This window comes from Ornithorhynchus anatinus, chromosome 17 (assembly GCF_004115215.2).
Source record: "Ornithorhynchus anatinus isolate Pmale09 chromosome 17, mOrnAna1.pri.v4, whole genome shotgun sequence".
Taxonomy (NCBI): domain Eukaryota; kingdom Metazoa; phylum Chordata; class Mammalia; order Monotremata; family Ornithorhynchidae; genus Ornithorhynchus; species Ornithorhynchus anatinus.
In genome coordinates this window covers 6,334,497-6,354,127 of record NC_041744.1, presented here as the reverse complement: position 1 = coordinate 6,354,127, position 19,631 = coordinate 6,334,497, and the positions used below count along the sequence as shown (strand labels likewise).

Sequence of the window (19,631 nt, the reverse complement as noted above, 5' to 3'; positions counted from 1 at the left end):
TGAGACTAGGAGCCGGTTGCTAGCTTTAGTCCACGGAAGCTTCCCTCCTCGGGGTGTTCTTTTGTGGAGGTGGGATAGCCAGCCCCATCTGGCCCCGGAGGAGTTCTCGGAGCCCCCTACCCGTTCGCTCGAGCGCCGAGTATTTAGTATGTTTAAGTGACTGGGTTGGCACCACATGCAGCAGTCACTAGAACTTGACCCTCCCTAGGGTCTGTACCCTTGGGGATCCCGGTCCGCCCCTGGATCCGGACAGGGACGAGGGCTCGGCGCCGCTTCCACTCTTACTGTCTTTATGGAGCAGCGCTCGGTGCGTGGGGCGAATGACTCCACTTTGCTTTCCGGAAGGGCCTACTGAGATCTGGGGAAGCAGCGTGGCTCCGTGGAGCCTGGGCTTCGGAGTCAGAGGTGATGGATTCGACTCCCGGCTCTGCCACGTCAGCTGTGTGACTGGGCGTCACTTCACTTCTCTGTGCCTCAGTTACTTCACCTGGAAAATGGGGATTAACTGTGAGCCGTTCGTGGGACGACCTGATTACCCTGTATCTCCCCCAGCACTTAGAACAGTGCTCTGCACATAGTAAGCGCTTAACAAATACCAACGTTATTATCTGGGCAACTGAGACCTGATTCCCTGCAGGTGCTGGGCACGGGAAATTATAGCTCTCCGATCCTTGAGCGTATTTCATACGAGGGGGTCTGACTTATATTGAGGAGATGTTATTCCTGACTTAGGGATGGGGGGGGGGGGGGGAATGGCTCGATGCACTGGTGACCGTTCCCCAATTCCTCAGGCAATGGCAGGGGAGGAGACCGAGTCCGAGTTGAATGCAGGCCGCGCCAAGGGAGGCCAAACCCGGCCGAGCACGTGGTGGTATGGCAGCACTTGGGCGGCTGAGAGTAGCAAAGGGACTTAAACATTCCTGTTTTTAATTTGTGGCCCTTACTGCAGTTGACCCAAGTCAAGGCATGAAGTAGAAGAGACTGGACCCAGCCCCATCCCGTACAGGGCTCACAATCTATTGTATCCCCATTTTCAGATGAGGAAACTGAGGCACAAGGTGGGGGGGAGATCAGAGGAGCAGAGTGCCCTAGTGGATACAGCATGGGCTTGGTAGTCAGAAGGACCTGAATTCTAGTCCCGACTGCACTTGTCTGCTGTGTGACCTTACGCAAGTCACTTCACTACTCTGGGCCTCATCTGTACAATGGGGATTAGAACTGTGAGCACAGGTGGGAAAAGGGACTGTGTCCAACCTGATCAAACTCTGGGGCTTAGAACAGTGCCCGGCACATAGTAAGCGCTTCAGAATTACCATAAAGCAAGTGACACGCCCAAGGTCAAGACGATAGAGTAAGGCGACGGCAGCACTGGAACGCAAACCCGGCCCTCCTGACTCCCAGCCCCAGGCTCTTTGCTTCAGTGACCACTATTTGGGCAGAGTCTGCTGGCAGGTGGGAAGATCCAAAACCCCTGTGGTCTCTCTGTGCGGGCAGGACGGGCACTCGAGTAGCAGAAGTTGAGCCACAGGTCCCCTTCCTGGTGGGGCCAGCTGGCACCATGGCTGGGCATCTCAGGAGTTCTGCTGAGGAGGTGCCCCAGGCCAGGGGCTCCAGCACCGAGGAATCAACTTCAGGAACGCAGCAGGGCAGGCCCCGGTCCCTGCTCCATGCCAAACCAAACACCTGCTGGCTGGCTGGCTGTGGGGAGGAGGCTTCCCACCGGCTCAGCACCTGGGGAGAACAAACTGGTCTTTCTTTCCTATGTGCCCAGATCTCCAACTGCCCTGACGACTCTGAAGGCGGCCGGAGGAGCCCTCGTTCGCCAAGGGGTTAAGGTCCCTCTCCTAAAGCTGTTCTTCTGAGCTTGTCCCGCCCCTGCCGCCTCCCAGAGAGAACACCTAGGCAGTCCCCAGGGAGAAGCCCTAGATATGACCCCCAACCTGCCCCCTTAATCCCCCAGGGTCTCAAGGGATCCCGGGAAAAAGGCAGGGTCCCAAAACCATCAGTGAGGCTGAGTCAGGCTGGCACGAAGTAAAAAGTCACTCTGGTCTGGCTAGGGCTTGGGAATCCCGCTGGCCCTCATTTTGTGGCCAAACTCAATGAATCAGGGCCCGAGCGGCCATCCAGTCAACCTCTGGCCCGGCACGGACTGTGATTCGGGGGAACCACTTCAAGCTGGGCTGGGCATTAGCCGTGCCGGGTGGGATTAGTCCAAAGCCTTATTTACCCAGAAGGGAACTCCTCCACCGGAGGTAGTGACTCTTACCCAGGCCTGGCAGAAAAAGTATGTGGACTCGGGAGTCAGGAGACCTGGATTCCAGTCTCAGCTCTGCCTTTACTCAGCTTGACGACCTTGGGCAAGTCGTTTAACCTCTCTGGACCTATTTCCTCAACTGTTACCCTACCCCCAAGGGATGATATGGAATGATTCGTATGAAAGCCTTGGGTCAAATTCTGTGGTTCAAACAGTTCATTCCCATTGACCCTACCGATCCATCGATCCATCACATTTATTGAGCGCCTACTGGGTGCTGAGCAGGATACCAAGGGCTGCTGAGCATTTGCTAGTGCTTGGGACAAGAGGAGGACCTAATCCCGCCCTCAGGGAACCTGGTCAATCTCCATCTCCGGCACCTTTTCGGAAAAGCTCCCTGGGAGCGGGGGCTTGGGCTGAAGGGAACTTAGCAGCTCGCTCGCTCTCCTCTCTCCCTCAGTCCGGCCCCGCGGGGGCTGGGCTCACCACGGGAAGAGCGGAAACCGGCTCCCCACCACAGTCTGCAGTTGGCGAGCTGGCCTCAGGAACCAAGCTGCTCCCGTCCCGTCCAAAAGAAAATCTGTTCCATTTCGACTGGGGCCGATCCAACGTTCCTCCGCACCACCCCCCGGGCGCCTGAACAAACAAGGCCCAGCGCGCGTTCACATTCCCGGTGGGACGGACCCCCAACCGCGTCCTCAGCATTGGCCCGGCGGTGAAGACGGAATCAGCATTTGGCAGTTCGGTGACGTCCCAGATGGGGGAGATGCTTTTTAATACCATCCGCCGGGTTAACGCTTCAAACCGGAGCCTGAGCCCTCTGGACAAATCGAGTGACCCGGCCCTGCCCCTGCCCGCACTGCCCCGTGTTGGGCTGTGCCGCCTACAATCTCCCCTGCCGGCAGATCGGCAGCCTCCGGGCCCGGCGCCCACCTCCCCGCCCCAACTCCGTCGCTCCCGGGACCGCTGAGTTCCTTTGGGAAGCGCCGTTTCCGTCGGCAGCTCCGACGGAGCTCCCGGCCCGGGGCGCCGGTCCGTTCGTCTCCGCCCGGTTCCGCGGGGCGAACCGAGGGCCGCGTCCGGCGAGTCTTCCGACGGCGCGGAACGAGGGAAGGAGAGGCGGCGACCGGACCGTCCAAGCCGACGGGCCGTAAGTTGGAGTTGGGGACATTTCTCCATCCCGGGGGGCTTCTGGCCTTTTGGCTGCTGCTGCCCTCTGCAGGCCTGGCAGAGAAGGGCAGGCCTGCGGTTGGGGAGGGATCCCGGGAAGAAGGTCCCGGGGGGCTCCGCCACCACACGCAGCCCAGAAACGGGGAACGCCGGGCCCGGAAAGTCGCCCTCTGAGCGCGGACGGAAGCCCACGGCAGGGAGGGAAGGAGGGAACGGCCCGAGCGGCCAGGGAGGCCCCAGACCCCAGGCTGGAGGGAGCCCACGGCTCCTAGGCGGGGTCCGCGTAACCCTCCGCGACCCGGCGCGGGCCGCCCCCTCGCCCCTCCCTCGCCCGCAGCTGTCGCTTCCCCTCGAACAGCAGGATGCTGGCGGCCATGGCGGAGTTCAGGCTGTCCACGCCCGGCACCACCGGGATCAGCAACCGCCTGCCCCCCGTGCTCCCGGCCAGCTCCAGGGACTCCAGGCTGACGCCGCGGGTCTCTCCGCCCACCACCACCGCCGTCGCCGGGGCCTCCGTCCACTCCTCGTCGTAGGTCTGCAGGAAGACGTCGGGGAGCCAGCCCTCCGACGGGTCCCCTCCCTCGTCGCCCGACTCCTCCGGCCGGTGAAACTTCAGGTAGCGCCGGTCGCACTTCAGGCGGCGTTCTTGGCCTCTTTCGGACAGCCGGGCCTGGGCGAAGCGGCCGCAGTTGTCGGCCACGTGGACGGTGGTCTCGGGGGGCAGGTAGTCGGGGAGGGTCTCCCACTCCAGGTTGGAGAGGATGGGCACTTGGAAGTGCGCCCCCATCCCTGCCCTCAACACCTTGGGCTCCCAAGCATCCACACAACCTGGAACCAGAAAGGACTCGATTACACCCCCGGGCCTCAGTCTTGGCCTGGGGGAGGATCCCAAAGCCGGGCCCGGAACCCGAGACAGCGTGGGCAGCAGCGGGCCCGGTGGGAAGGGCACGGGCCGCCGAGTCCGACGACCCGAGTTCTCCTCCCGGCTCTGCCACCTGCCCGCTGGGTGACCCCGGGTAAGTCGCTTAACTTCTCTGGGCCTCGGTTTCATTCGCTATCCATTCCCTCTCCTTCTGCGGCTGCGGGCCTGATGAGGGACAGGGATTGCGCCTCATCTGACTATCTCGTATCTACGCCGGTGCTCAACACCGTGCTTGGCACTTAGAAAGCACTTAACAGTTCCCACAATTGATTATTTCTATGATGATGACGATTGGAGTGGCGAGGGGGAGAGGTCAGGAAAGGAAGTGGGTTGAAGTTCGACCAGGGCTCCTACTCACTGTGCCCCCGCTGTTGCCCGGGACCGCCCTCCGCTACCCACACGATGACTCTCGGTGTCGTCGTGCCCGCCCCCCTCCCCAGCTGCCTCTCAGTCTCTCTCTCCCTCCCCGGTCACCCCCTGACAAGCTGACTCGGTGGTCCCGCTCCAGCCGGGTCTGACCTTTGGTGAGCAGCACTCTGCTGCAGCCCGCCGCAGCCGCCGACCTCAGGATGGTGCCCAGGTTTCCCGGGTCCCGCAGGCTGTCACAGATAAGCAACAAGGGCAGGGTGTTGTGGAGCTGCATCGCCGGGTACTTGACCTTGGTGTGGTCGGGTTTGGCGAAAATCCCTGAGGGGACAGGAAACCAGAATGAGGGCTGCATCTGAAGAGTGATTCATTGATGGGATTGACTGAGCGCTTACTGTGTACTGAGTTGCGACTTAAAGCCTGGGGAAGTACAGGAGTTGGTAGACACGATCGCTGCCCCCAAGGAGACTACGATCTAGTGATGAGGCACAATCACCCTTAAGACGGCCGGACGGTTCCTCGGCCTTTCCCGGACACCCCAGACGAGGACCTTCCTTATCCTCTGGCTGCCAGAGCCATCTCAACACTAGCCTAACGCTGAGGTCACAGTGCCAGTCCACACCCAGGCTTCCCTGAGAACAGGAGTCAATGGCGCTCAAGTCGGGGAAAGTCCTGAGTTCTAATCCCGAAAGCTTTGGGGAGCCCGATTCACCCTCCCTCTGGACAGATACTTCCCTCTGTTCCCCACATAGCTAAGGAAACGCCAGCAGAGTTGGCAGAGGAACTAGTCAGTCTCCTCTGAGGCAAGAACAATCCGACTGTAATGGAGAGGTCAGTCATAGGCCCTTGGATGAAATTTCAGGGTTTTGAGGCCGCGGAAGCTTTCTACTGGAGGTAAAGGAAAGGCCCCGTCTAGAGATTTTGAGGTGCTCTCTGGAATCGGATGTGGTGGCCTGGCGTAGGGGCGGGGGGTGGAGTCTTGAACAGATCGCCGACCAAAATCTCATCAATCGACGGCATCTACCGACTTATTGTGTGCACAGCTGCGTGCTAAGCATTTGGGAAAGGACAACACGATCCCTGACCACAAGGAACTTACGGTTTACAGGAGGAGATGGACGTGAAATGGATTAGGGATAAAGGCAATAGTAGCATAATATACGTTAATGTCGTGGGGCTGGGGGAAGTTATCAGAGTGCTTAAGGGGAACACAGCCGAGTGCTTGGTTGATGCGGGGTGGAGATTTTTAATAATAATAATAATGTTGGTATTTGTTAAGCACTTACTATGTGCCGAGCACTGTTCTAAGCGCAGGGATAGACACGGGAATCAGGTTGTCCCACGTGGGGCTCACAGTCTTAATCCCCATTTTCCAGATGAGGGAACTGAGGCACAGAGAAGTTAGGTGACTTGCCCACAGTCACACAGCTGACAAGTGGCAGAGCTGGGATTCGAACTCATGACCTCTGACTCCAAAGCCCGGGCTCTTTCCACTGAGCCACACTGCTTCTCTTAGGAGAACTGTGATCTAGGACTTTGGTGATCAAGGTATTTAAAGCTCTAAAACAGCCCGAGAGAAAGGGAGGTTAGTGTTGTGGGCAGCACACTAAACAACTGACCTATTAGTCCCTGTGGGGTCACCAGGTCAGACCAGGTTTTGATGTCTTCGAACTTGACCTTGATGAGCTCGGCCCCCTTCAGCTTATCCAGCGGCAGCTTCTTCACGTCCTCCGCGCGGCTGAAGAAGAGAGTCTTGGGCACCGCACCGGCTGTCAGGGCGTCGATAATCAGCCTCTGGCCCTCCAGCAGAATCTTCCCTTCCCTGTCCCGGAACGACCGCGACTTGACAATCGTAATCACTTTCCTGGTGTGGGGAAATGGAAGGTGGTTGAAGATTTTATGTTGCTCCAGCAAATATCGGGTACTTCTGCTTTGACCTAGTCTGCATTCTTCCATGATTAAAGCCTACCCTCTTGGGGAAAGTGTAGCAGCTAGGCAATAATTGTGAGTGCGATTGTGGAGAAGTACGGCCTAATGGATAGAGCACAGGCCTGGGAGTCAGAAGACCTGGGTTCTAATCCCAATCTGCTATTTTCCGGCTGTGTGACTTTAGGCAAGTCTCTTAACTTCTCCGGGCCTCGGTTTTCCCACCTGTAAAACGGGGATAAAATACCTGTTCTCCCATCGTCCCAGACTGCGGGCCCGATTAGGGGACTATATCTAGCCTACTTATACTATATCTACCCCAGCTCCAGCAGTAGAGTTCTTGGTACCCAGTACAGGCTTTACAAATATTACTATTATTATTATTGATGAGGCCGGGGAGCCGGGGAGGGGAATGGGACAAGGATCCAGAGAGGGGAAAGTGTGTCACGAGGAGAAAGCATGACATGAAAGCATGCGGGGGCGGGGCAGGGTGCTTGTCAGTACCTCATCTGTAAAACGGGGATTCAGACTGTGAGCCCAAGTGGGACAATCTGATTACCTGTATCTACCCCAGCGCTTAGAACAGTGCTCTGCACATAGTAAGCGCTTCACAAATACCAGCATGATGATAATGTTGGTATTTATTAATAATAATGTTGGTATTTGTGAAGCGCTTCCTATGTGCAGAGCACTGTTCTAAGCGCTGGGGTAGATACAGCGTAAACAGGTTGTCCCACGTGAGGCTCACAGTTAATCCCCATTTTCCAGATGAGGTAACTGAGGCCAGAGAAGTGAAGTGACTTGCCCACCGTCACACAGCTAAGTGGCAGATCCGGGATTCGAACCCATGACCTCTGACTCCCAAGCCTGGGCTCCTTCCACTGAGCGCTTCCTATGTGCAGAGCACTGTTCTAAGCGCTGAGGTAGACAGGGTCATCAGGTTGTCCGACATGAGGCTCACAGTCTTAACCCTCATTTTCCAGGTGAGGTCACTGAGGCCCAGAGAAGTGACTTGTCCCCAGTCCCACGGCTGACAAGTGACAAGGGATTCGAACCCAAGACCTCTGATTCCCAAGCCCGGGCTCTTTCCACGTTGCCACGCTGCTTCTCTAATTGATGATGATTACCGCAGCCTGCTGTCCCCGGGCAGGGCCTTGTGGAAGCGCAGGCCGGCCGACTCCAACGTGGTCGGGGCCGGGGTCACGGGCGGGGTCACGGGCGGGGTCAGGGCGCAAGGACCGGACGGCGGCCGCCGCTTGGGCTTCCGACCCGGGGCGGCGGCGGCGGCTTCGGCTTCCTCCTCCTGCCCTTCCCGCGCTCGGTTCTCGGCGGCCGAAGGCAGCACCCTGACGGGCGTCCGCCTCAGCGCCCTCACCCCGCGCCGCCCGTCCGGCCCCCGCACCCCCGGGGCCCGCAGCGCCGCCACCGCCCGCAGCGCCAACGCCGCCATGTCGCCCGCCCGCCGCCCGCCCGGCCTCGGGGCAGAGGCCCTTCCGGTGACGTCGAAGGGGGGCGCCACGGCCCAGGCGGAGCCGGTGACGTCAGCCGGGGCGCGACGGCCGAAGTCAGTCGGAGCCGAAGTCAGTCGGAGCCGAAATCGGAGCCGAAGTCAGTCGGAGCCGAAATCGGAGCCGAAGTCAGTCGGAGCCGAAGTCGGAGCCGAAGTCAGTCGGAGCCGAAGTCGGAGCCGTAATCGGAGCCGAAGTCGGAGCCGTAATCGGAGCCGTAATCGGAGCCGAAATCGGAGCCGAAATCGGAGCCGAAATCGGAGCCGAAATCGGAGCCGAAGGAAACATGGCGGCGGCGTCGCGTCGGGCCTTGCATTTCGTCTTCAAAGTGGGCGACCGGCCTCGCACGGCGCGTTTCTACCGGGACCTGCTCGGAATGCAGGTGACGGCCACGTTTATTTTGTTAATAAATATTCAATAGTATTTATTTATTTTTATTGAGCGCTTACTCTGTGCTTGGAATGGACAAACCGGTAACAGAGAGAGCCAGTCCTTGCCCTTTGACGGGCTCACGGTCTAATCGAGGGAGACGGACGGACAAGAACAATACCAATAAATAACAGCTCCTAAGCAGCGTGGTTCAGTGGAAAGAGCCCAGACTTGGGAATCAGAGATCATGGGTTCGAGTCCCGGCTCTGCCACTTGTCAGCTGTGGGACTGTAATAATAATGTTGGTATTTGTTAAGCGCTTACTATGTGCAGAGCACTGTTCTAAGCGCTGGGGGAGACACAGGGGAATCAGGTTGTCCCACGTGAGGCTCACAGTTAATCCCCATTTTCCAGATGAGGTAACTGAGGCCCAGAGAAGTGAAGTGACTCGCCCACAGTCACACAGCTGACAAGTGGCAGAGCCGGGAGTCGAACCCATGACCTCGGACTCCAAAGCCCAAGCTCCTTCCACTGAGCCACGCTGCTGGCAAGACTGTAGGCAAGTCACTTAACTTCTCTGGGCCTCACTTCCCTCATCTTTAAAATGGGGATGAAGACGGTGAGCCTCACGTGGGACAACCTGATTACCCTGCATCTCCCCCAGCGCTTAGAAAGTGCTCGGCACACAGTAGGCGCTTAACAAATACCAACATTATTATTATTATTCTATTTATCTTGATGAGGTTGTCTTCTTTTTGTCTTCTTCTCTTTGCCTTTGCTGCCTCCCCCGTTTAAAAATAATAATAGTGATGGCGTTTGTTCAGCGCTGTGTGCCAAGCATTGTGCTAAGCGCTGAGAGGGGGATAGGAGGTGATCAGGCGGGCCCACGTGGGGCTCCCGGTCTCCATCCCCATTTGACAGATGAGGTCACTGAGGCCCAGATAATTAATTAATTAATGTTGGTATTTGTTAATCGCTTACTATGTGCAGAGCACTGTTCTAAGCGCTGGGGTAGATACAGGGTCATCAGGTTGTCCCACCTGAGGCTCACAGTCTTCATCCCCATTTTCCAGATGAGATAACTGAGGCCCAGAGAAGTGAAGTGACCTGCCCAAGGTCACCCAGCTGATAAGGGGAGGAGACTGGATTAGAACTCACGACCTTCGACTCCCAAGGCCGGGCGCTAAGCCACTGAGCCCCGCTGCTTCTAAGGTCAAGCCATTAGTGGGCAAATATTTCCATTTTGGCTTGTCAAGGCATCTTAATCAGGTGCATCTATTTATCCCTTACTACGGGCAAAGCACTGTGCTGAACTCTTGGGAGAGAACAAGTTAGAGAAGCAGCACGGCGTAGTGGATAGAGCATGGGACTGGGAGTCAGAAGGTCATGGGTTCTAATGCCGCTGTGTGACATGCTTGCCTGCTGCATAATAATAATGTTGGTATTTGTTAAGCGCTTATTATGTGCAGAGCACTGTTCTAAGTGCTGGGGGAGATACAGGGTCATCAGGTTGTCCCACGTGAGGCTCACAATCTTAATGCCCATTTTCCAGATGAGGTCATTGAGGCACAGAGAAGTTAAGTGTCTTGCCCACAGTCACACAGCTGACAAGTGGCAGAGCACTGTTCTTATTACGTGCCGTCGAGTCGTTTCCCATTCACGGCGACTCCATGGATATACTTCCTCCAGAACATCCTGTCCTCTGCCAAGATTCGCAACCTTTTTAATGGTTCTTTCATTATGGTTGTTGTGGTCTCAGACCATCTAGCTCCCGGGCTGCTTCTTCCACGTTTTTCCTGGACTTTTCCTAGAATTAGTGTCTTCTCCAGAGAATTAGTCCTGATTATTGCTCAGTTCCCTCATCTGTAAAATGGGGATTGAGCCTGTGAGACCCAAGTGGAACAGGGACTGTGTCCAACCTGATTTGCTTGTATCTAGTCCCAGCGCTTAGTACAGGGCCTCACAAACTGGAAACACTTAACAAATACCGTTATTTTGGGAAGCACCGTGGCTTAGTGGAAAGAGCATGGGCTTGAGAGTCAGAGGACCTGGGTTCTAATCCCAGCTCCACCACTTGTCTGCTGTGTGATCTTGGGCAAACTACTTAACTTCTCTGTGCCTCAGTTACTTCATCTGAAAAATGGGGATTAAGACTCTGAGCCCCACGTGGGATAACTTGATTACCTTGTATCTCTCCCAGCGCTTCGAACAGTGCTTGACACATAGTAAGTGCTTAACAAATGCCATCAATGTTATTATTTTAGAGCGCTTACAGTGTGCAGAGCACTATGCTATATGCATGGGATAGTACAATGTAACAGACACATTCCGTGACCACAACAAGTTTACAGTGTAGAAGGAGAGACAGACATTTATATAAATAAATAAAATTAGAGATATGAATAAGTGCTGTGGGGCTGAGGGAGGGGGGATGAATAAAGGGAGCGAATCAAGGCAACACAGGGAGTGGGAGAAGAGGAAAGGAGGGCTTCTAACCACAACAAGCTTATGATCCAGAGGGGGAGACAGACATTAACATGAATAAGTAATTTATGATATATAATTTAAATATATGTACATAAGTGTTGAAGCCCAGAATAATTCATCTTCATCAACCTGGGGAAGGAGGGGAGAGATGGAGGATGTGGGAAATATCAGAGGATAAAGAGTCATGCTTCATTTGGGCAGAGGGCACTGATTTTTTGCTGATAATTTGAGTTCCCTGACTGTCACTACCTTGACAAAGACCAGTCCTAATTTCTTTTGAAGCGCCCTGTTGGGTGAATTGCTATTAACTAGCTCCTGCACAGAATAAAACCCTGTAACTAACTCAGCTTCTCCTTCATAGATTCTGCGACACGAGGAGTTTGAGGAAGGCTGCAAAGCGACTTGTAACGGGTATGTGTCTTTGTTTTCTTAACAGATACTGGGGTGTTCTTAATATGATTGTCAAAATCAGTGTTGTTTAGTGAGTGCTTACTGTTTGCAGAGCACCGTATTAAGTATTGGAGAGCGTACGTTACAACAGAGTTAGCAGAACTCTTCCCTGTTCACAAGGAGCTTACAGTGTAGAGGGGGAGACAGACATTACAGTAAATTACAGATGTGTACTTAGGTGCTGTGGGGCTGAGGGTGGGGTGGATAGCAAGTGCTTAAAAGTGCAAGTCCAAGTACCAGGGTGACACAGAAGGGAAAGGGAGTAGGGGAAAAGAGGGCGGTCAGGAAAGGCTTCTTGGAGTGAATGTGGTTTTTACAAGACTTGGAAGGTGGGGAGAACAGTGGTCTGTTGGATATAAAGGGAAAAAGACTTCTGGGCCAGTGGGAGGACATGGGCAAGGGTTCCCTGGGAGAAAGATGAGAATGAGGTAATAATAAGAATAATAATTGTGTTTGTTAAGCACTTACTGTGTGCTAGACACTCTGCTAAGCACTGGGGTAGATACAAGGTAATCAGGTTGAACTCAATCCCTGTCCCACATGGGGCTCATGGTGAGTAGGTTAGAGGAGCAAAGTGAGGAGGCTGGACTGCTGTAGGAAATCAGCGAGGAAATGGCTGAATGGTGATCTAGGAAACTTCAATAAAAGAGATCAAAAAGTTGGGGGGCAATTAGTAGTATAGTGGCGTTTATTGAACACTCACTTGGTACATTGCACTGGAATAGGTGCTTGAGAAGAACTGAGTAACAAAATGACACATTCCAGGTCCACAAGGAGACAAACATAAAAGCGCTTACAACTAGAGAGGCCACAATAAATATAAGTTGAGCGGCTCTATATACATAAGCGCTAAGGAATAAATCTGTAGCCAAGGGTAAAGCAGCAAATTATGGAAATTCATTTGAGATTCAGAGTTAGCATACTTTTGGGTGGACCCTTTAGGAAAGAGGTTTGAGACCAGATAGTCCCGGGGAGTTGGTTATGGGTTAAGAAAATTATTTTAAAGCAATTTTTCTCCCTCTGTGATCCTTGGATCACCCTTAGTCTTTCAGCCACGTGATCCACAAGGAAACTCCAAGAAGCTCTAACTCTCCTCCCTTTGTCTCGAGCCCTTTCCCCAAGCCCACGAGCTGTGCGGTTTGCCCCGACACTTGTTTTCAGCGGGGCCGTGGAGGGTTACCACTGCCAAAATGCAACTATCCTGGAGGGGTCTGGAGCTAATGGGAGCAGTGACAACATTCCTCCCCATCTCCTCCTCACCCCCAAGGTGTGCTGCAAGGCCCTTTTGCCTTGCCGTAGTGGTCCTTTGCTTGAAAAGTTTGAGGATCACTCTTCCAAAGGGGGCAGGGAAAGCTTCCCGAAATGCAGGAAGAGGAAGACACACCAGAAACCAAGTTACTTAAGCCAGGAGTCAGAAATGCAAATGAAAATAATAATCATGGTATTTGTTAAGTGCTTACTGTGTGTCAAGCATCATTCTAAGCACTGGGGGAGATACAGGATAATCAGGTCCCATGTGGGGCTCACGGTCTTAATCCCCATTTTACAGATGAGGTAACTGAGGCACAGAGAAATTAAGTGACTTGCCCAAGGTCACCCAGACAAATGGCGAGCTGGGATTAGAACCCAAGTCCTTCTGACTCCCAGGCCCATGCTCTATCCACTAGAACATGTTGCTTCTCTTGTGGGAATGCCACAAAATAAAGAGTTGTGGGCCAGATTTCTAAGAAAGGAACAATAAAGGGCTTGTAGGAATAAAATCAAGAAAACCCAAGCAAGAAAAAAAGAATTAAAATCTGAATCAGCGGCTACTGAAGGACCAAATCAGAGGAATTCCAAAATACGGTCCAGGGATTCCGTGATCCTTTCTGGTTCTTATGATCATCTTCAAGACCAGACGGGGCTGAGCAACTGATCCCAAGAGGGTTTCTCAAGGTGGCAGACCCTGGAAGAACTGCTGTGGGCATTGCCCGTTGTCACCGATTCCCTGCCTTTGTCATTTTTTCTAGGCCTTATGATGGGAAATGGAGTAAGACCATGGTAGGCTACGGGCCAGAAGACGATCACTTTGTGGCAGAACTCACTTACAATTATGGCGTCGGCAACTATAAGCTTGGGAACGACTTCATGGTAAGTAGCTCTAGCTACTTCCGTTACTGGCGGCCAAAAGTGACCAAATTGAGAAGCAGTGGATAGACCGCTGGCCTGGCGGTCAGAAGGACTCTTTTCCCATCTCCCCCAATTTTCTGCGGTGTGACCTTGGACAAGTCATTTCCCTTCTCTGGACCTCAGTTACCTCATCTGTAAAATTGGGATTAAGTCCTGGGTACTCTAAGGCAGGAGGATGAACTAGATGACCTCTCCATCCCCTCGTTCCCCCCACCACCCGGCTCTCAGGCCTAGAACTTTCTGATGGCTCAGGCAGGCTGCTCTGTTTTTTTAAAGCTACTCAGATGAAGCTAATGGAAGCAGCATGAGCATAGTGGATAGAGCACAGATCTGGGAGTCAGATGGTCATGGGTTCTAATCCCGGCTCCACCACCTGTCTCCTGGGTGGCCTCGGGCAAGTCACGTAGCTTCTCTGTGTCTCCGTTACCTCATCTGTAGAATAGGGATTAAAACTGTAAGCCCCACATGGGACAGGGACTCTGCCAACCCGATTTGCCTGTTTGCACCCCAGTGTTTAGCACAGTGCCTGGCACATAGTAAATGCTTAACAAATTCCACAATCAGTACTGTTATTATGCATGTCCAGAGCACATTAGTTTTATTCAAAACGAGCAGCTGTGTTTCTCCTGGAAGCTGGGGTGACCGCATGGCCCAGTGGAAAGAGAAGGGGCTGGAAGTTAGAAGACCTGGGCCCTGAACCCAGTTTGCCTCTGGCCTGCTGCATGGCATTGGCCAAGTCACTTAACCTTTGTGGGCCTTAGTTGCCTCAGCTGTAAAATGGGGATAAGATCCCTTTTCCTGACCTCGTAGGGATGCTGTAAAAGTGCTGTGGGAAATAAAGGCGCTGGACAAAATACAAGGCATTATTATTCTTATACTGATAAAAGAACCTCTTTCCCAAGATCCCACTGACTAACTTGGCAGAGTTCTGTGTCTCCTGAAGGGCCTCACCCTGGTGTCGAGTCAGGCCGTCAGCAACGCCCGGAAGCTGGAGTGGCCACTCAGAGAAGTCTCAGATGGGGTTTTTGAAGCTGAAGCCCCGGGCGGATACAAATTCTACCTCCAAGACAGTGAGCAGCCCGAAGCGGGTAAGAAGGGGCTGGGTTGACCTGGTGGAGAAAAATCAGAAGCCTCAAGGAATTTTTCCCAGGCAGCGCTGCCAGAAAGAAGTTAAAATATTACCCCAGCAGCCTTCTGCATAAGGGCTAGATAGTTTCTGCTTGGGGCAGGTCACTTCACTTCTCTGGGCCTCAGTTACCTCATCTATAAATTAGGGATTAAGGTTGTGAGCTCTGTATGGGACAGAGACCATGTCCAACCCGATTATCTTGTATCTACCCCAGTGCTTAATACATTCCCTGGTTTATAGTAAGCACTTGACAGGTACCATGGTTATTGGTATCTGACATTTGACCGTAAAGCGAAATTCTGAATGTCTGCTTCCCTCATTGTCTTTGATGAGATCCTGGGAGGAGTGGTCCTCGGGCTCTTCAGCCAGCGAGGCACCCACTCTTCTGGGGAAGCTTCTCATTCTCTTGCCCGGCGTAGGGAAGTCCAGGCTGAAAACATCCAGGGAGGCAAGGATTGAGTCCTTCCATTCAGCAGCTGACACGGGCCACCCATCCACTCGGTGCCCGGTTCAGAAGTTCCGGTCCCTACGACCAGAAGAGATCACCTCACGGTGGCTCTCTAGTGAAAATGAGACCTGTCAGTAACCAGACCCGCCTTTCTGCCATGCAGACCCTGTGCTGAAAGTCACTCTGGGAGTGTCCAACCTGCAGAATTCCGTCAATTACTGGGCCAATCTGCTGGGAATGAAAGTTTACGAGAAGGAAGATGACAAACAAAGGGCTTTGCTGGGCTACGCGGACAACCAGGTGAGCGTGTCTGGAGAATCGATCCGGGCTCCCCTTCCCTGACCGGAGAAGCTCATCGGCTGGGTTGGGGACCCATTCCCCTCGGGGAGGGAGACGACGACGCCGGTGGGTCTGGGCTGCTCGGGGCGGGGGGCCCGCTTGGGCTCCGCGGCATGACCAGATCTCTTGCTGCCGTTGCAGTGTAAGCTGGAGCTGCGGGGCATCACAGGGCCGGTGGACCACGGCACCGCTTTCGGGAGGATCGCCTTCTCTTGCCCGAAGGACCAGGTAATGTTGGGCTCGGGATCACTGATAGGTCTGCAGTGAGTCTTCGCCGAGGGGCTGTTTCTAGAAATCGGCCTCCAGCTGTCTGTGCTTAGCTAAGGAAAACAGCCTTGTAGGCTGTAAACTCGTTATGGGCAGGGAATGTATCTGCTTATTCTGTTGTACTGTACTCTCCGAAGTGCTGAGAATAGTGCTGCGCACATAGTAAGCATTCAAAAAATACCCTTGAGTGATTATTCTGTTTGTTGTCATTCACTGAGACCGACAGGGATGTGACAGTTAATCAATTGGGTATCTTGAGCGCTTACCATTTGCAGAACACTGACTGAGTGTTTGGGAGAATACAGTAGAACAGAGTTGGTTATATTCCTTGCCCTATTATGAGTTTACGGTCTGGCGGGGTAGTTAATCTTTAGTTTACTCTATTGATTCTCCCTCCTTTTTTTTCCTTTTTTAAAGTTACCAAACATTGAAGCTGTGATGAAAAAGGAGAATCAGAAGATTCTAACTCCTTTAGTGAGTCTGGACACGCCAGGAAAAGCCACCGTGCAAGTGGTTATTCTGGCGGACCCTGTAAGTCCCCTCAGTCTTCGGCAAGTCTTCCCGGGGTGGTCCTGCAGAGGAAGCCTGGCCCTCACTTCCTTTCCTTCATCTCTGCAGGACGGACATGAAATCTGCTTTGTGGGGGACGAAGCGTTCCGAGAGCTTTCCAGGGTGGATCCCGGCGGAAGTCAACTGTTGGATGACGTGAGTCCCGGATTCTGAATTCTTTTGAATTCATGGTTCCATCAGGCCCCGCGACAGGGTCGGGGGATGCAGGAGATATACAGAAGGAAGCCTAGGGGCCGTTAAGTCATACTTTTTTAAAGCCGTGTTGGTCGGCCTGCCTTGGGGAGTGGCCATGGGGCTGGTGGGAATCTCTCTTCACTGCAGAACAGTCATCTTCCAAGTGGCACTAAGCCCCAAGGCCTTATGAACTGTGAAGGTTGAGGCCAAACTTGTCAAGTGGTTGAATAGAGGAGGCAAATGTTCAATGATTGAAAAATATGCATAATGAAATTCACTCTCGTCGCACTGTATTGAGCACCTACTTGGTGCGATGCACCCAGCAGTTAGAAGTACAAAACCAAAAAATGAGACATTTCCTGCCCATGAGGAGCTTTTACTCTAACAGGGGGAACAGATATTAAAATATTTACAGGTAGAGTAGTTCAGAAATCATAACTGAAGGTGCAGTTGAAATAAACATATTTTAAGTGTTGCGGATGGGTAGAAATAAGTTAAAGGCTACTGTGGGAACAAAGGATTATTAAGTTTCCTGGATCTAATTGGAAAATGTAATTTGGCAGGAATGAGGACAGTCTTCCTCTCTGGATCCAAATGTGCCCCCTCTGTGGGCAGTGGGGGGGGTGGCCCCCCAGAATCTGGGGCTCAGCTCGCACACTTATTCTTCCCAAGACCCTGACAAGATCTGAGAGGCTGATTGGAAAAATCCAAATGGTGGCTTTTGGGCCTATTAGCTCCTTGAAGCCTGTCCAGTTCTCCTCACCACCACCTTCCCCCCGCCCTCCCCTCTGACCAAGTCCCCTGCCCCCTCTTCACTCCTGCCCTCAAAACAGAAAGTTGGCACCTGTGTGTGGATCCCTTTAGAATATCGAGGAGTTCATCTTTCATCTTTTTCATCCCCGTAAAAGAGATCGTCCCCAGGCTGAGGACTGTGGATCTTGGAGTCCCACGAGTCTTTAATCCCCAGAGGGTAGTTGGCTCCCCAGAGGGAAGTTGGCTGCCCAGAGCCCAGTTTGTTACAAAAGTCCAGTTTTATCCTGAGAGGGGAAGTAACATACCACTATTAATATTATCATTATTATTAATAATAATATAATAAGCTCATTGTGGGCAGGGAACATGTCTACCAACTCTGTCATGTTGTACTCCCCCAAACGCTTAGTACATTGCTCTGCACACAGTACGCATTCAGTAATACGATTGATTAATAATCCCAAACTTGTGAACCACAAGCACCAGCACCCTGATTTGGCCGACTCTTCCGACAAATAGGAAATGGGAGAGCCTCACCCGGGGATACTCCCCCCCCCCCCAATCTTCCCTTAAAAGCCCCTGAATATATGAATGGGGGTAATATTGACTGGTGTGGGGGCGGGTGCTCTTTTTCTGTGGTGTTATGTCTTCAGGTAACTGTACATCCCATTGTCTCTGTGCAGGCAATGGCAGCAGACAAAAGTGAAGAATGGTTTGCCAAAAACAAAATGCAGAAGGCTTCCGCTTAGTGGCAGATGGCCCGGTTGGACAATTGCACCTTAATTCTGAATCTGGCTCAGCACCTGTGAGGGTTACATTTTCCATCCATGACACGTGGTCGCGTTCTGTTGCCTTCAGGGTAGATCATTACAACGGTATGTGATCAGGTGATAATCCATTCCAGCGCTTTAAAAATCGGGGTTCTTTCAAATCCCCAGGAACTTGTGGTCCACAAGCAGGAGAGGCTGTTGCTAAGGGAGGAGTAGATTCTGTGGTCATTCTTGGGTTTGGGATGAGAAAACTGTTGAAATGAGGACTGAGCCTGCAGGAATGTTATTTTTGCTTGGAGGTGGCAAGGATTTTTGGATACAGCAGGTATGTGTCCAAGGTTTTGGAATTAAAATACCCAAAGCCTGGTCTCCCAGAGAGTCCCAAATCCAGCCTTGCACAGTTAATGTAACCACTGAGACCAAGGAACCCCTGCAACGCAAAGCTGCCGATGAACGGAAGGATCGTGAGCAATTCAAGAAAATAAAGTACTGGCCTTCCACCCAGGTGAAGCGTGGGAGGAGGTAAAATATGAACTGTTGTGCTTTCAGATTTTTTTGGAGCTGTCTCCTGCCTTGGCTTTAAAAACAGAGTTCGATGGGTGGCCTGAAAACTGCTGAAAGAATTCCCCGCTAGTCCTGTAAAATATTTCTGATGAGGCATAAGGCTTTTTCCTGTTGTAGACATGTACACAACTCATAAGCGAACACCATTGAATATGAGGTGGGCAGGGTGTTGGGTGTGCAAAACGAGTTTCCTTGGACATGTACCCAATCTGGAGAAGAGCCTGGATGCAGGGTGGAAATGGGCCCTTTATGGAATAGACCTAAAAGGATAAAACTTTTAAAGGATACAACACCACAAACACATCCTTGAACTCTCCCTCCTCCCTGTCCCAGGGTGGAGTGGTAGATTAGAAAGACAAACTACACTAATCCATCCAAAAGTGAGTTACAAGACTCACCATCCAGCATCATCTCATTTTAACCATATAGAAAGGAGTTTTCACTTGAGTAAGCAGCGTGGCACAGTGGAAAGAGCCTGGGCTTCGGAGTCAGAGGTCATGGGTTTGACTCCCGGCTCTGCCACTTGTCAGCTGTGTGACTGTGGGCGAGTCACTTCACTTCTCTGGGCCTCAGTTACCTCATCTGTAAAATGGGGATTAACTGTGAGCCTCATGTGGGACAACCTGATTACCCTGTATCTACCCCAGCGCTTAGTACATAGTAAGCACTTAACAAATACCAACATTATTATATACAACATGGATGACAAACAAGACCTGCAAAATCTGGCAGCCCAAACTGCATTAGTATCTAGGAAACTCAGAAATTCAGAATTAATGTTCCTCTCATTCCCAAACTTTGATGGTCATTGCTTCCTTGTATTGGGAGGGGTGTCTATTTCTTCCTCCACAGAATTAGTTTGTGTTTGCTAACGGGTGCAGAATTATTAAGTGTGAGCACAAAGCAAGTGACCTTATCAGTCTCCCCAGTTCTTTCTGTAACCTGTAAATTCTTCATCTTTGATGGGATTATGACTCTCTCCTTCCATTTCATTCC

At 52.6% G+C, this 19,631-nt stretch overlaps 2 protein-coding genes across 2 annotated transcripts; one reads left to right on the top strand and one right to left on the bottom strand.

The window, feature by feature from the left end:
• Positions 1–2,492: 2,492 nt before the first annotated feature.
• On the bottom strand, positions 2,493–8,088 carry MRM3 (mitochondrial rRNA methyltransferase 3). The gene is made up of 4 exons (XM_029082494.2): positions 7,766–8,088; positions 6,332–6,576; positions 4,866–5,033; positions 2,493–4,252 (listed from the first exon to the last, which is right to left on the bottom strand). Exons 1-4 carry the CDS (start codon positions 8,086–8,088, stop codon positions 3,693–3,695), a joined length of 1,296 nt encoding a protein of 431 aa, XP_028938327.1. The 3' UTR covers positions 2,493–3,692.
• Positions 8,089–8,210: 122 nt separating this feature from the next.
• On the top strand, positions 8,211–18,605 carry GLOD4 (glyoxalase domain containing 4). Its single transcript, XM_001506877.6, has 9 exons — positions 8,211–8,528; positions 11,364–11,413; positions 13,462–13,582; positions 14,565–14,709; positions 15,362–15,498; positions 15,679–15,765; positions 16,222–16,335; positions 16,423–16,509; positions 17,985–18,605. The coding sequence occupies exons 1-9, from the start codon at positions 8,433–8,435 to the stop codon at positions 18,048–18,050; spliced, it is 903 nt and encodes a 300-aa protein (XP_001506927.2). The 5' UTR covers positions 8,211–8,432; the 3' UTR covers positions 18,051–18,605.
• Positions 18,606–19,631: the final 1,026 nt, after the last annotated feature.